At 35.6% G+C, this 17611-nt stretch overlaps 1 protein-coding gene across 2 annotated transcripts in view; it reads left to right on the forward strand.

Moving 5' to 3' along the window:
- The window catches only part of BRWD3 (bromodomain and WD repeat domain containing 3), a 136410-nt gene that overhangs the window by 53020 nt on the left and 65779 nt on the right, over positions 1-17611 (forward strand). For both annotated transcript variants that reach the window (XM_023202831.2, XM_023202832.1), the window contains exons 7-10: positions 9039-9199; positions 10529-10750; positions 16486-16586; positions 17099-17169. In XM_023202831.2, coding sequence (XP_023058599.1) covers positions 9039-9199; positions 10529-10750; positions 16486-16586; positions 17099-17169 — 555 coding nt within the window. The remainder of the gene's footprint in view (positions 1-9038; positions 9200-10528; positions 10751-16485; positions 16587-17098; positions 17170-17611) is intronic.

The following is a 17611-nucleotide window of genomic DNA, read 5'->3' on the forward strand; positions in this document are numbered from 1 at the left end:
AAAATGCTAAAGACTCCTCCAAAGGACTCCTAGATTTGATAAATGAATTCAGTAAAGTTTCAGGTTACAAAATCAAAGTACGAAAACTAGTAGCATTTCTGTATACCAAAAATGACCAAGCTAAGATAAAATCAAGAGGCCAATGATAGCTACAAAAAAAAAACAACCCAAAAATCTAGGAATATATTTAACCAAGGAGGTGAAAGATCTCTACATAGAAAACTGCAGAACACTTAGGAAATTGTAGATGACACAAACAAATAGAAAAATAGCCTGTGCTCATGGATTGTAAGAAACAATATTGTTAAAATGATCATATTGCTGAAAGCAACCTACAGATTCAGTGTAATCTCCATGAAAATACCAATATCACTTTCACAGGGAAAAAAAAAAAAAAAAAAAAACCCTTAAAATTCATATGGAACTAAAAAGAGTGCAGATAGCCACAGTAGTCCTGAGCAAAAAGAACAAAGCTGGAGACATCATGTTACCTGATGTAAATTACATTACAAGTCTCTAGTAACCAAAACAGCATTGTACGGGTATAAAAATAGACAAACAGACCAAAGGAACAGAATAGAGAACCCAGAAATAAATCCACATATTTATAGCCACCTGATCTTTGACAAAGCTGACAAGAACATGCATTGGGAAAAGGACACCCTCTTCTCTAAACAGTGCTGGGATAAATGAATGTTCATATGCAGCAGAATAAAACTGGACCCCTATCTCTAACCATATAAAAAATCAACTCAAGATGAATTAAAAACTTAAATGTAATACCCACAACTATAAAAATAATAGAGGAAAACAGCGAAAACTCTTTTGGACATTGGTCTAGGCAAAAAACTTATGAGTGAGACCTCAAGGCTGGGTGCGGTGACTCATGCCTATCATCCCAGCACTTTGGGAGGCCGAGGTGGGCAGATTACCTGAGGTCAGGAGTTCAAGACCAGCCTGCCCAACATGGCGAAAGGCTGTCTCTACTAAAAATACAAAAAATTAGCCAGGCGTGGTGGCAGGCGCCTGTAATTGCAGCTACTTGGGAGGCTGAGGCAGGAGGATTGCTTGAACCCGGGAGGTAGAGGTTGCAGTGATCCGAGATCATACCACTGCACTCCAGCCTGGGTGACAAGAGTGAAACTCCATTAAAAAAAAAAAAAAAAAAAAAACCTGAAAAACACAGGCAACAAAAACAAAAATAGACAAATGGAACTTATTGAAGTCCTAAAGTACTAAAAAGCTTACGCACAACAAAAGACGCAATCAGCAGAGTGAAGAGATAACCTATGGAATGTGCAGAATGGCAGAAAATAATTGCAAATTATCCATCTGATAGGGGACTAATAACCAAAATATACAAGGAACTCAACAACAAAACTCAGAAACAATCCCATTAACAAGTGGCTAAATAGATATTTTTCAAAAGAAGACATGCATACGGCCAACAGGTATACGAAAAAATGCTGGGCCAGGTGCGATGGTTCACACCTATAGCCCCAGCACTTTGGGAGGCTAAGGCAGGTGGATCACCTGAGGTCAGGACCTCGAGACCAGCCTGGCCAGTGTGACAAAACCCTGTCTTTACTAAAAATACAAAAATGAGCTGGGTGTGGTGGTGGGCACCTGTAATCCCAGCTACTTGGGAGACTAAGGCAGGAGCCTGAACATGGGAGGTGGAGGTTGCAGTGAGCTGATATGGTGCCACCGCACTCCAGCCTGGGTGACAGAGCAAGACTTCATCTTAAGAAAGAAAGAAAGGAAGAAAAAATGCTCAACATCACTAATCATCAGAGAAATTTTAATTAAAACCACAATGAAATATCATCTTACCTCAGTCAGATTGGCTATTAATAAAAAAAAAATTAAAAAGAAACATGTTGGTGAGGCTGTGCAGAAAAGAAATCTTAACACACTGTTGGTAGGATTATAAATACGTACAGCCTCTGTGGTAAATAGTATGGCCATTTCTCAAAGAACTAAAAATAGAATGTCCATTCAATCCAGTAAACCCATTGCTGAGTATATAACCCAGAGGAAAATAAATCATTATATCAAAAAGATACTTGCACTAGTATATTTATAATGGCACTATTCACAATAGCAAAGATGTGAAATCAACTTAAGTGTCATCAGTGGATGAATGGATAAAGAAAATGCTTTGGAAGGCCAACGTGAAAGGATCACTTGAGCCCAGGAATTCAAGACCAGCCTGGGCAGCATAGAGAGACCCAATCTCTAAAACAACAGCAAAAAATTAGCTGGGCACGGTGGCACGCATCTGTGGTCCCAGCAACTTGGGAGGCTGAGGTGGGAGGATCAATTGACCCCAGGAGGTCTTGGCTGCAGTGAGCTGTGATAGTGCCACTGCATTCCAGCCTGAGCGACAAAGCAAGATTGTGTTTAAAATAATAATAATACTTAAATAAAAATGAGTAAATTAAAAAAAATAAAAAAAGGAAAATGTGCTATATGTATATAATCAAGTACTATTCAGCCATGAAAAAAGGAAGTCATGTTATTTGCAGCAATATGGATGGAACCGGAGGTCATTATCTTAAGTGAAACAAGCCAGGTACAGAAAGTCAAATATCACATGTTCTCATGAACTCGTAAGTGGGTGCTGCAAAATGTGTACATCTGGATGTAGGGAGTAGAATGGTAGACAATGGAGACTCAGAAGGGTGAGGCTGTGGGAGGGGAATGGATGTTGAGAAATTACCTAATGAGTACAATGTATGATATTTGGGTGTTGTATGCCCTAAAAACCCTGCCTTGACCACTGTGCAGTCTTTGCATGTAACAAAATTGCACATGTAGCCCATGAATTTGTATGAATAATGAAATAGTTTTAAAAAAACGCATTTTGCTTATGTACTTAACTGTGTTTCTTTGGCCATTAAAGAACTCAAATATCTGTTAGATGAATGAGTGGATTTTCTGTCTGGTAGTTATTTACTTTTCCCCTCTCTTTCTCTGGCTCTTGCTGTCCTTCTCTTTTTGTTTGTTTCATTCATTTATTCATTTTTATTGGCAAATAATTTTGTATATTCAAGGTGTACAATGTCATGTTTTGATCTATGTATACATTACAAAGATTCAACCAAACTAATTAGCATATCCATCACCTCACCAACATTTTCTTGTGGTGAGAACATTACAAATCTATTCTTTTAACAATTTTGAAATACGCATTTTATTATTATTAACTGTGGTCACCATGTAGTACAGTAGATCTCAATACTTATTGCTCCAGTCTGACTGAAACTTTGTGCCCTTTGATCAGCATCTCCCCTTTCCTTACCCCTCTCCTTTCCTTGTATCCTCTGGTAACTACCTTTCTACTCTGTTTTTATGAGAGCAACTTTTTTAGCTTCTACATAAATGATATCAAACAGTATTTGTTTTTCTGTGCTTGGCTTTTTTCACTTAGCATAATGTCTTCCAATTTCATCCAAGTTGTTGTGAATGGCAGAATTTCCAATTTCTTTCCTTTATAAGACTTAATGGTGTTCGTGTATGTGTGTATGTTTGTGTGTGTGTGTGTATGTATAAAATACTTTGAGCCATTCATCTGATGGACACTTAGATTGCTACCATATCTTGGCTATTGTGACTAATGCTGCAATGAACATGAGAGTGCAGACATCTCTTTGACATTGATTTCAATTCCTTTGGATATATATCCAGAAGTAGGATTAGTGGATCATATGCTATTTACATTTTCAATTTCTTGAGGAACCTCCTTACTATTTTCCAAAATGTTTCAATTTACATTGCTGCCAGCAGTATGCAAAACGTTTCCTTTTCTCTATATCCTTACCAACACAAATTAGTATTTGTCTTTTTGATAATACCCATTCTAATAGGTGTGAAGTGATATATCATTGTTCCTTTAATTTGCGTGTCCCTGATGACTGGAGGTGTTGAGCTTTTTTTCATATATCCATTGGCCATTTGTATGTCTTCTTTTGAGAAATGTTTGTTCAGATCATTTGCCCAGTTTTTAATTACATTTTTTTTTTTTTTTTGCTATTGAGTTTCTTATATATTTTATATATTAACCCCTTATCAGATAGATGGTATGCAGGTGTTTTCTCCCAATCTGTGAGTTGTATCATCTGTCTGCTAATTGTTTCCTTTGCTGTGCATAAGCTTTTTAGTTTGATACTGTCCCATTTGTCTGTGATTTTGTTGCCTGTGTTTGGAGTCCTACCCAAGAAATCATTGGCCAGAACACTGTTGTGAAGCTTTTCCGTTATGTTTTCTTCTAGTAACCTTACTCTTTGAGATCTTCTGTTTAAATCTTTAATTCATTTTGAGTTGGTTTTTGTACATGTTGTGAGAATAGGGTTCAGTTTCATTCTTTTGCATGTGGATATCCAGTTTCCCAGCACCACTTACTGAAGAAACTGTCCTTTCCCCATTGTGTGTTCTTGGAATCTAAGTTGAATATTGTTTCATTTTAAATGCTTGGATTAATTTCTGGACTTTGTATCCTGTTCCCTTGGTTGATGTGTCTGTTTCTATGTCAGTATCATGCTGTTTCTATTAAATAAGCTTTATTATACCTTTTAAAATCAGGGAGAATGATGCCTCTAGCCTCATTGTTTTTGCACAAGATTGTTTTAGTTGTTTGGGGTCTTTTCTGGTTTCATTTGAATTTTAGGATTTCTTTTTCTATTTCTGTGAAAAATGTCATTGACATTTTCATAGAGATTGCATTAGATCTGTAAATATCTTTGGGTAGAATGGACATTTTTGACATTGAGCAGCTGAATGGATGAAAAAACGTGACCCAATAATATGCTGCCTACAGGAGATGCTCATCATCTCTAAGGACACCCATAGACTGAAAATAGAGAGTTGGAAAGACATATTCCTTACAAATGGAATCCAAAAGAGAACAGGAGTAGTTTTGTTTATATCAGATATAAGAGACTTGAAAAAGTGAATAGTGACAAAAAACATCACATGTAATGATAGAGATGTTAGTTCATCAAGAAGTTTGGCAGTTGTAAATATATATGCACCCAACATCGGAGCATTGGAGCACGTAAATATACAAGGCATATATGATAAAAACTGAAGGGAGGGAGGGAGGGAAGGGGGGAGAGAGAGAGAGAGAGAGAGAGAGAGACTACAACTCCAGTACAATAACAAGAGACTTCACTACCTCACTTTCAACATTGGACAAGCTATGTAGACAGAAAATCAATAAGGAAACATTGTACTTAAACCACATTTCAGACTAATTGGACCTAATAGACATTTGTAGAACATCTCAGCTCAAGTACATGTGGAATATTCTCCAGGATAGATCATATTTTAGGACACAAAGCAAGTCTTAACAAATTTAAGGAGATTGAAATCATATTAAGCATCTTTTCTAATCACAATGGCATGAGACTAAAAATAACAGGAGGAATCTTGGAAGGCTCACAGATGTATGCAAATTAAGCAACCTACTTTTGAAAAACCATGAGTCGAAGAATAAATTAAAAGGGAAATTGAGGCAAATGAAAATGGAAACACAACATACCAAAACTTATGGGATGCAGCAAAAACAGTCCTGAGAGGTAAGTTTATAGCAGTAAACATTAAAAAAGATAGAAAATATTGACATTGAACCTCAAGGAACTAGAAAAAGATGAACAAAGTATGCCCAACCTCAGCAAAAGGAAGAAATAAGGAAGATCGGAGCAGAAATAGACAAAATAGAGACTTGAAAAACAACAGAAAAGATTAACAAATCTTAAAGTTGTTTTGTTGAGAAGGTAAACAATATTGACAAATTTTTAGGTAGACTTAAGAAAAAAACAGAAGACTCAGAATCAGAGATGAAAGTGGAAACTGAACAGACCAATAACAAATAATGGGATTGAATTGGTTATAAAAAGTCTTCCATCAAAGAAAAGCTTAGGACCAAATGGCTTTTCTGTTGAATTCTACCAAACATTTAAAGCAAAACTTACACCAGTGTTTTTCAAACGCTTCCAAAAAATTGAAGAGGAGAGAATACTTTCAAATTCATTTTAAGAGATCAGCATTACCCTGATACCAAATTCAGACAAGGATACTATGGGAAAACTAAAGGCCAATATCACTTTTCAGTGTAGACGCAAAAGGCTGGGCGCGGTGGCTCATGCCTGTAGTCCCAGCACTTTGGGAGGCCAAGGTGGGTGGATCACTTGAGGTCAGGAGTTTGAGACCAGCCTGGCCAACATGGTAATCCCTGTAATCCTAGCCACTTGGGAGGCTGCGGCAGGAGAATCACTTGAACCCAGGAGGCGGAGGTTGCAGTGAGCCAAGATCATGCCACCGCACTACAGCCTGAGTGAATGAGCAAAACTTGATCTAAAAAAAATAAATAAAATAAAAAAAAAAACACAAAAATCCTTAACAAAATACTAGCAAACTGAATTCAACAGCACATTAAAAAGGTCAATCACTGTGATCAAGTGGGATTCATCCCTGGGATGCAAGATTGGCTCAGGATATGTAATTCAGTAAATGTGGTGCACAATATTAACAAGATGAAGGACAAAACCTGCATGATCATTTTAATAGATGCAGAAACGGTATTTGACAAAATTCGTGATAAAATCTCTCAACATAAGAGGTATAGAAGGAATGTTTCTCAGCTCGGCAAGGCCACTCATGCCTGTAATACCAGCACTTTGGGAGGCTGAGGTGGGTGAATTATCTGAGGTCAGGAGTTCTAGACCAGCGTGACTAACATGTTGAAACTCCGTCTCTAATAAGAAGATGCCCATTCTCGCCGCTTATATTCAGTGTAGTATAGGAAGTCTGAGCCAGTGCAATTAGGCCAGAAAATGAAAGAAACAAAATGCATCCATATAGTAAAAGAAGGAGTGAAATTTTCTGTTTTCTGATGACATGATCTTATATGTAGAAAACCCTAAAAATCCACCAAAAGAACCCTCTTAGAACTGATATACAAATTGAGTAATGTTGCAGATTACAAAATTAACTTGACAATCTGCATTGTTTCTATACTCTAACAATGAACTATCCAAAGAAATCAAGGAAACAATTCCATTTATGATAGGATCTAAGAAAGTACTTTGGAGTAAATTTAAGTATAGGTGAAAGAGCTGTATAGTGAAAACTATAAAAGATTGATGAAAGAAATTGAAGATTCAAATAAATGGAAAGGCATCCAATGCTCATGGATTTGCTTTCTATCTCCTGCAGCTCCCCTTCTCAAAACTGCTTTTCTGTTTGTTTGTTTGTTTGTTTTCTTTTTCCTTCTATTGGTAATGATGTTTTTTGCTTTTATACTGCAAGCAGTGATTTTAATCTGGGGCAGTTTCTTACCCTAGACAACATCTGGAGATATTTTTGTCATAACTTAGTGTTAGGGGGGATCCTACTAGCATCTAGTGGGGACAGGCGAGAGATGCTGCAAAACACCCTACAATGGAAAGTCCCCACAGCAAAGAATCATTCAACAGAGAGTATCAATAATTTCAAGGTTGAGAAGCCCTGCCATAACCTGTTTCCACTGCATCTACCTGCAAAGTATGAAGAGATAAAAGCCAAGCAGAAGTAATGGTTAATTGTTTTAAGGAACTCAGAGCAGTAAGAAATGTTTCTTTGGAGAAGGAAGTTTTCTGAAGTCCCAAATTAGGGTACCAGCCCTTCCTATCTTGGAGTCATGGGATTTTCTTGTGATTTAGATGGTAACACCTGCTAAAAAGAAATCCTCTTGCCTGATACTGATGCTTATGCAGTTCCTCCCATTATTTACTCAGCATCTTGCAGTATTACATAACTACTCAGGTCTCTTATGTGTTCTAATTGTTTATATTCAACATGTCACTGATTTTGTTATTCATTATTCATTTTTTGTCATTTTGTCAGTTAAAATGGCCAGTGGATCTGCCTTTGCCTGAAAGAAAGACTTCATTGCTCTTAAAATTGTGAGATGTTGAAAGATTTAATATTTTTGATTGTGGCATGGTTCTAATCATACTAATCTAGCTAGAACTCAGTTCTTGCTTTAATCTTGCCCTGCTTGAACATGAAGCTATTTTCATTTTGTACTGTATTATTTATGCAGTGTGGTAAAATGTCACTTTGCCTCAAGGTGACCTTTGAAGTTATAGGGAGCCTATGTTTTGATTAAAATATATTGTGTGGGGTATTAAGCATTTTTAGTGTATAAGGGAAGATGAAGGTGTTCACAGGGCAAGTGGGTGGCTGTAAAGTTTTACATAGAGTTCAAGATTTGTTTTTTAGATATGAGCAGAATCCACCTGGTATTTGGAGAACTGTGTAGACTTACGATATATTATGTCATTTTTTAAGAAAATGGAGAACAAGGCAAAGCGAACAAGAAAAAAGAAATGAGATAGGACCTAAAATGACTTCATAGGAGATGAAGCCTTTCAAGTTCCTTGTTAACTAGAGGGAGAGCCTCTAAATTCAGAAAGCAAAAGGAAAGAACCCATAGAAAAACCTAGGTTGTTTGCAACATAAAATCTTTGTAACATCGTAGATTCCTTATCTTTTCACTGTATACTTTTTTTTTACTTGTATTACTCTTGAATTTTTAGGGGCAGTCATACATGTGGTGGATAGGTGTGAGGAGGTAGGATAAGAATTTATGAAATTCCTGTATAATTTTTTAGAGGAATATACTTAAGTACAGTTTTATTCTAAAATTTCTTCATGTTATAGAAAGATTTACCTATGTATTTAAAGTGACTGAAGTGACAGTCTCTTTGACTATAGCATACCAAGAAAGGCAAAATGAGAATGTGCTTGAGAAACCACAGTAAGCCAAGCAGAATATCAGACCTTTGAGATTTAATGGAAGAGTATTCTTGGTGCTTTCTTGTAGTAAACTGAAGTTCATAAAATCATGAACTATGTAAGGGAATTTAGACTTCTCACAGGGCAGAATTACTATAATATATGTACTCTGTTTTGTCTCATCTTAATATTTATGACTTAATTTCATGAAATCAGTTTCACTTTTAAGTTTTAAGTTAATTTCTTATTTTTTTCAGTGAATATCACCTCTGCCAGGCAATTAACCGGATGTAGTCGCTTTGGTCATATTTTCCCTTCATCTACTTACCAGCACATTAAGATGCATAAGAGAATTCTGGGGCACTTGTCATCTGTCTACTGTGTAGCATTTGACCGAAGCGGGAGAAGAATTTTTACAGTGAGTTTAAAATTTATAATATGGTAACATATATAGAATTACAACAATTGAAGCCAGACTGCATGGCATGGCATTGCGCTTTGTAAGCAGTTCACTTTTTTTGGATATATGGGTGCAGAAAAAGATGAGTGGAAATTGAAAAATTTTTCTCATTTTATATAAGTAAACGAGTGAACGAAAATGTTTACTATCTTCTTGGAAGTTTAATTTAAAAAAGTTAAATCTTCAGAAGACCTTATATTCTAGAAGTGGTTAATTTATGTGAAACAAGTGTACTCTATTTCATTTCATTCAATTTTAACAAACATTTATTAAAATGCACTTCTGTGTGTCACTTAGTGTAATTGCTGCCAGTTTTGCCTAAATAATGATTTCATCACATTTTTTTGATTAGATAGTTGAAATACACCGTAATGAAGATTATAGCTATTTTTTATATATTTTTCTTCGTTTTAGTACTGTTTATTTTTTAAGCTGAACTTTTATTAAGCAGATAATACTGTATGCTTTTGAGTACAAAATTGTAGTACGCCAGTATTTCCAAAAAAAAGCTTAGTCTCATTGCTTTAGTATTAACATAGAAGTGTGGGTAATAGCATAATTTTATTTTTATATTTGTATGCTACAACGAATGAAGCGGAAGTTATTCGGGAAGTTATTTGGGAAGTTATTACACCTTAGAGTTTATTTTGGACTCTTCCATTAATTACTTAATGACTCTAAATGCATCACATAAGTATTTGGATGTTAGTGATCATGATGAGGATGATGAATGCTATATTTTAATAAACAGATAATTGTTAAATAACTTTTCTGCCGTAGTAGAGTAGAATTGCTCTTTACAGTTCACTCTTCTGCAATTCTCAAAAGGAAGTTTAATATATTTTTACCAGAAATAATCATTAACGGCTAGCCTCATGTTTACTGAGAAATGCATGTAGACTTTAGGTTAAATTCTGAATAATTTGTGGAAAAAATATTTAAAGAATTTAGAAAAAAGGCTGTCAGGCCTAAAGAAAGAAATGATGGTAAAAATGCTTAATGCCAAATCACTAAAAAGTGAGTTTAAAATATCTTGAGTTGTCAGGATTGGTGGTAATTTTGAAAAGTTCTTCATAAATGCCATCGTCACTTTGAAAAATGCTTTGTTATTGCTGTCATTTGGACATCATTTATACTTGCTACTGGATCCCTATTATATGTAGAGAGGAGACTAAAAAGTAAAGACTTAGAAGTAATTTAATAAAATCTTTTTGGCTGTTTTTTGGGTGGGGGGATTGTGGTGAATTTCTGCTTCATTATAAATCTATTGTCCTTTTGTTACTATAGGGTTCAGATGACTGTTTAGTAAAAATTTGGGCTACAGATGATGGACGTCTTCTTGCTACACTTCGTGGACACTCTGCTGAAATTTCTGACATGGCTGTTAACTATGAAAACACTCTTATTGCCGCAGGCAGCTGTGATAAGGTAGTAAGAGTATGGTGTCTTCGAACTTGTGCACCCGTTGCAGTCCTTCAGGGCCATTCAGCTTCTATTACTTCCATACAGGTAAGAAAAGTGTAAAATTTACCTCGAACATATGTAATAAAGGTGAGAATTCTCTGATTTCATGTTACATTGTATAGATAATAGCCCAAATAATAGCAAGAGATAAATGCTCTCTTCTGGATTTTGCTCCTACCCTGCAGCAAGGTATTTTTTTAAGTTCCTTTTTCATATGATTCTCTTTTTAAAAAAATAAGTATAAAGATGATTTAAAAAGTCTTATAAATAGAGTGAGACATCTTATTTGTGTTTGTTAAGGAGGGAGAAAACCTGTAAATGCCTTAAGAGCACACTCTTTCCTGTTAGAATATAAACGGGTTCTAACTTGAATATTGGCATACCTTGTATTAATATTTAATGCAAGATGTTCGCCAGTCAGATTTAGTATGTGTGTGTCTGTGTTTAGGTGAATATGAGAGGAATTTTTATTCTTAGTTTCAGTGATTTTTTTAAATTTCAATTTGATGTGTTTTATTTTGTTTTGTTTTGTTGTCACCCATGCTGGAGTGCAGTAACAGGGTCTCAGCTCACTGCAACCTCCACCTCCCAGGTTCAAGTGATCTTCCTACCTCCACCTCCTGAGTAGCTGGGACTACTGGCATGCGCCACCACATCTGACTAAATTTTGTATTTTTTGTAGAGACGGGGGTTCGCCATGTTGCCCAGGCTGGTCTCAAACTCCTGGACTCAAGCACAATTCCTTTGGCTTTGGCTTCCCAAACTGCTGGGATTACAGGCGCATGAGCCACTGCACTCAGCCTCAATTTGATTTTTAATGTAGAATATGTTGGCTGCTTTTAATACTTGTCCACATACTGGTTTTACCAGATGTTAGTAGTGAAAGTCATGGATAATTTAAAATATTTTTTATTTAATAAAACTAATGAAACTCAACTTTTGTCCTCTTCTTTGTATTGAGAGGAAAACAGAGGAATCTTAAAAATTTTACACTTTGGAGAAAGAGACCACTTTTGGAGGAGATAATTACTCCCATTTACTTTTGTTTATTCTTTTTTTTTTTTTTTTTTTTGAGACGGAGTCTCGCTCTGTCGCCCGGGCTGGAGTGCAGTGGCCGGATCTCAGCTCACTGCAAGCTCCGCCTCCTGGGTTCACGCCATTCTCCTGCCTCAGCCTCCCAAGTAGCTGGGACTACAGGCGCCTGCCACCACGCCCAGCTAATTTTTTGTATTTTTATAGAGACGAGGTTTCACCTTGTTAGCCAGGATGGTCTCGATCTCCTGACCTCGTGATCCACCCACCTCAGCCTCCCAAAGTGCTGGGATTACAGGCGTGAGCCACCGCGCCCAGCCTTTTCTCATTTCTTTTACATATTGTAGTGCCTTAGAGATCTGTAGACATTTCTGTCATACTCTTTCTCTTAGTCATCTCATGGTTTTGAATTTCATCTGTAAACTGATGATTTCAAACTTCCATCTCCATTTAGGAACTATCTTTTAGCTTCATACTTGTTTATGCAACTATCTTCTTAGAATCATCACATGTATGTCTACTAGGTATTTCAAACTCATTATATTCAAAATTGAACTAATTTTTCTTCCTCATATCTCCCCAAGCCTTTTCATCTAAACAAATGGCAATACCCTGCTTTCAACTCCTCAGAGTAGTCATCCCTCTTATCTTTCTCTTATACTTTGTATCTAACTTGTCAGCAAATCATGTTGGTTCTACCATCAAACTGTATCTAGAATCTGGCAAATTCTCATGACCTCTATTATTGCTATCCTGTTTTAAGGCACTATCATCTGTAGTCTAGATTATTGAAATAGACTTTTAACCGATCTGCCTGCATCTTCCATTCCCTTTCCCCTGCCCCAGTTTAATCTCTCAGTTTAACAGACAAAGTTATTTTAAAATGGGAGTTAAATCATGTCACTGGTGCTCAGGACCATCAGTAGCTTCCTCTCAGAGTTAAAACTGAAGTCTCCACAATGCTCTGTATTCTCAGCCTCCTTGGTGCTCTTCAGTCTCATCTACTGCATGTTTGCCTTTTTCACTCTGCTTAACTACTGGCCACTTTGCTTTTCTTGAACGTTCTAGGTGTACATGGCTGCCTTGGCTCTTACTGTTTCCTGTCTCTAGAGTAGTCTTCCCTGGATATTCACATAGTTTGTTTTCTCAGTTTCTATGTGCTTTGTGCACATGTCACCTTCTCAGGGAGACCTGACCACCTTATTGCTCTGATTAAAATTGTAAACCACCGCCCCCCAGGCCCCTCCACTGTGTGCACAGCAACTCTGTATCTTCCCTTCTGTTTCATTTTTCTCTGTAGTAATAGTCATCTTTTGGTATTCTTTATATGTTCTTTATTATTTGTGTATTGACTGTCTTTATTAACATCAGTGATATATTATTCTCCCACGTTTTGTATTTTTTTAACAAAATTTAGTTCGAATGGTATGATGCTAATAGTGGTTACCACTGAATGGCAGAATTACATGTTACTTTTTTTTCTGTTTTTCCACATTTCCTAAATTTTCTACAGTAGGTATGTATTAATTTGTCAGGAATACAAAAATAAATGTTATATTAAACAATCCATAACCTGATTTCTCATTTAAAACAATTCTATTAAGGCACATTAGTGGGCCAGATCCCCCTTTGTGATTGATGAAGCAATTTTAATGCAATGGACATAAAGGTTTCAATGTTTCTTCACTTTATAAAATTATACTATTTCATATTTAATTGTCTAATTCTTGCAAATCTAAGATCAGCAAATATATAGGCCAGATAGTAAATATTTAGGCTTTGCATGTCATACAGTCTCTGTCACAACTGCTCGGCTCTGTTCCCATAGTGCAAAAGCAGCCATAGACAGTGTAAGGTGACTGTGTTCCAATAACACTATATTTACAGAAACAGGCAGCAAGCTGAATTTGGTGTGTTGGCTGTATTTGTGGATTACTGCTGTAGATTTTAGAGTAAGCTTTTGTTGTTGTTGAGACAGAGTCTTGCTGTGTGGCCCAGGCTGGAGTGCGGTGGTGTGATCTCGGCTCACTGCAACCTCCGCCTTCTGGTTTCAAGCGATTCTCATGCCTCAGCCTCCTGAGTAGCTGGGATTACAAGCATGTGCCACCATGCCCAGCTAATTATTTTATTTTATTTTATTTTTTATTATACTTTATGTTCTAGGGTACATGTACACAGGGTGCAGGTTTGTTACATATGTATACATGTGGCATGTTGGTGTGCTGCACCCATTAACTCGTCATTTACATTATGTATATCTCCTAATGCTATCCCTCTCCCCTCCCCCCACCCCACAACAGGCCCCAGTGTGTGATGTTCCCCTTCTTGTGTCCAAGTGTTCTCATTGTTCAATTCCCACCTATGAGTGAGAACATGCAGTGTTTGGTTTTTTGTTCTTGCGATAGTTTGCTGAGAATTATGGTTTCCAGCTGCATCCATGGCCCTACAAAGGACATGAACTCATCTTTGTTTTATGGCTGCATAGTATTCCATGGTGTATATGTGCCACATTTTCTTAATCCAGTCTGTCATTGTTGAACATTTGGGTTCGTTCCAAGTCTTTGCTATTTTGAATAGTGCCGCAGTAAACATATGTGTGCATGTGTCTTTATAGCAGCATGATTTACAATCCTTTGGATACATACCCAGTAATGGGATGGCTGGGTCAAATGATATTTCTAGTTCTAGATCCTTGAGGAATTGTCACACTCTCTTCCACAATGGTTGAACTAGTTTCCAGTCCCACCAACAGTGTAAAAGTGTTCCTATTTCTTCACATCCTCTCCAGCACCTATTGTTTCCTGACTTTTTAATGATTGTCATTCTAACTGGTGTGAGATGGTCTCTCATTGTGGTTTTGATTTGCATTCCTCTGATGGCTAGTGATGAGCATTTTTTCATATGTCTGTTGGCTGCATAAATGCCATAGGCATGGGCAGGGACTTCATGTCTAAAACACCAAAAGCAATGGCAACAAAAGCCAAAATTGACAAATGGGATCTAATTAAACTAAAGAGCTTCTGCACAGCAAAAGAAACTACCATCAGAGTGAACAGGCAACCTACAGAATGGGAGAAAATTTTTGCAATTTACTCATCTGACAAAGGGCTAATATTCAGAACCTACAAAGAACTCAAACAAATTTTTTATTTTTAATAGAGACGGGGTTTTGCCGTATCAGCCAGTCTGGTCTCAAACTCCTGACCTCAGGTGATCTGCCTGCCTCGGCCTCCCAAAGTGCTGAGATTACAGGTGTGAGCCACTGCGCCCAGCCAGATTAAGCTTTTTAATGCAAATTTCTCAATCTCAGAAATGAAAATATAGTTAACCCTTTGTATCTGTAGATTTTACATCTGTGGCTTCAACCAGCTGAGGAACAAAAGTCATTTGAAAAAAATTAATCTTCCTACTGAACATGTACAGATTTTTTTTCTTGCCATTATCCCTTAAATAATATAGTATAACAAATCACTACAACATTTATATTGTATTAGGTATTATCAGGAATCTAGAGATGATTTGAAGTATACAGGAGGATGTACATATGTTATCTGCAAATACCATACCATTTTATATCAGAGACTTGAGCATCTGCTGATTTTAGTATCCATGGGAGGTCCTGGAAGCAATGTCTCAATGATACCAACAGAGGACTATATAGGCATGAGTCCTGGTTTCTTTACTGTACATCAGTTATTAATGGATAATATTAATGAGTAATTTTTGTTTGAATTCATCTCTGTTGTCTTTAGAAGTTCTGTGCTTCCATACAAAGAAGCTAATAAGTAAATTACTTCTAATATCTATAATGATAATTTTCTTTTGATTTGCATTCAAAATGTATTCAAACCCTATACATCTTAATCCTTAGTCATCATCTCAGTGGAAATGTTTAATTATCTTCATTTGGGATTTTAAAAACTCACTGACATGTAGGAAACTCTTGTCCAATTTTCAGCTTTTTCCTGTGTCCCAGACATCAGGAGCTCAGTTGTTCTTTTTCCTTTTCTGTGATTCTTTTCTGAGGATATGCAAAATACTGAGAGTAAGAGCCTGAGAAGCCCACATGATAAAGGCCTTGATCCTTCTGACATATTAGTAGTCCTCTATATTGACAACTTAAGTTTTTTTTTAACTTGATCTCCATTTTTCCACAATGATATGATATGAATAATGATTTGACCTATTTTACATTATTTATGGAAACAAATGGCTTATATCTAAAAAGGACAAAATTATATACTTCATTGAATGAAACTGGATTTTAAAGTGAAAAAATAATAAAACCAAATACTTGGATATTAACTTCCCAAGTGTTTTTAGATTTACTTCTAATCGTCTGTCCATCTGAAGTATAAAAATTCCACAGTTGTTTCTGTAAGTGTATATATAGCACATTTGTAAAGTTTTAAGTAGTAATGCGCTTGTGAGTTTATTCTCCACTGAAAGTGATTAAAAAATCTTAAAGTGTAATGTTAAATAATTTAAAAGTAATTTTTTTATAACTAAAACATTTTATCCTAAGTTCAGTTACTTTTTCTATAGTTTTTTTTTTGATATTTTTAAATTTTATAAGGTATTTATTAATCTAGGAAAGTAAAATAGTCCCTTGAAACAAAAAATTTTAACTGAATTTATTGAAATTATATTTGCTAAATGATTACAATTTAAAAATACTCTGTGTTTGATGTTAGGCTGAACATGAAAACTTTTTATTTGAATCATATTTTTTTTGTTGTTTTTTTAAGTTTTGTCCATCAACTAAAGGCACAAACAGATACCTCACTTCTACTGGTGCTGATGGAACAATCTGTTTCTGGCAATGGCATGTCAAAACAATGAAGTTTAGGTAAGTTTAGAAATTTTGTGAAAAATTAAGCATGTTAATTTTTATCTATTGCCTTGATTCTTAATAGTCCATGTATTTAAATAGATATATGTATATATATTTATATATGTGTATTTGTATTTGTGTATACATATCCATACCTACTTCAATAGGTTAAGAGAGTTTAGGATAAATTTTTTTGATATTAATGTTGAAGAGACAATTTATATAGAAAATTCTGGTAGAATTTTATTTGTTTCATTTGTTACTTTGGTAAGAATATACCTCATAATGGTAGTAGTAAGTAATATGGTTAATAAAACTGTAGTAGTAATACTGATATCATAAAGGATGTTTGCAAGGTTAAATGCATTTTTAACCTAATTGATGGGGGAATAGTACTTATTGACCACATTCCTTTTGTTTTTTCTGTAATATTGATGCTAAATCGATCAGTATCTAGTAGTGTGCTAACATTCTGGCCCATTAGCTAAACATGATGAAACATAAAAACACCTTATTTTTCTCTTTAGAGATCGCCCAGTGAAATTTACTGAGAGATCCAGACCTGGAGTCCAGATATCTTGTTCATCTTTCAGTTCTGGTATGTATAAAACTAGAATGTTTTGAGCATCTGGAATATTAAACGATCCAGTTGTAAAAACAGATTATGTGATTTATGAATAAAAAAGATACACATTTGAGTGTTAATTGAAGGATATAAAAAATCTGAACCATGTGTTATGATAGATTTGGACTCTAAGTAATGTGTAAGGTTGTTTTTTTTTTTTTTCTTATTCATAATTTAATACATTTTTATATAATGGTGATTTTGCTTGGTAAAAACAGACCCCCTACTCTAAATATCCACTAACAAAAAAATTTACTTCCCCCACAATCAACACAAAAATTCTGCCCTGGGTTACAAAAAAAATGTACTGTTGCTCCATATTGAAAACACTTTTACAGTGCTTTTTCTACTGCTAAGAATCCTACATTAGTTAACCTTTTTTTCCCCTCCTTTTTCTGATTGTGGTGAAATATAC

Source organism: Piliocolobus tephrosceles, chromosome 12 (assembly GCF_002776525.5).
Source record: "Piliocolobus tephrosceles isolate RC106 chromosome 12, ASM277652v3, whole genome shotgun sequence".
Classification (NCBI taxonomy): Eukaryota; Metazoa; Chordata; class Mammalia; order Primates; family Cercopithecidae; genus Piliocolobus; species Piliocolobus tephrosceles.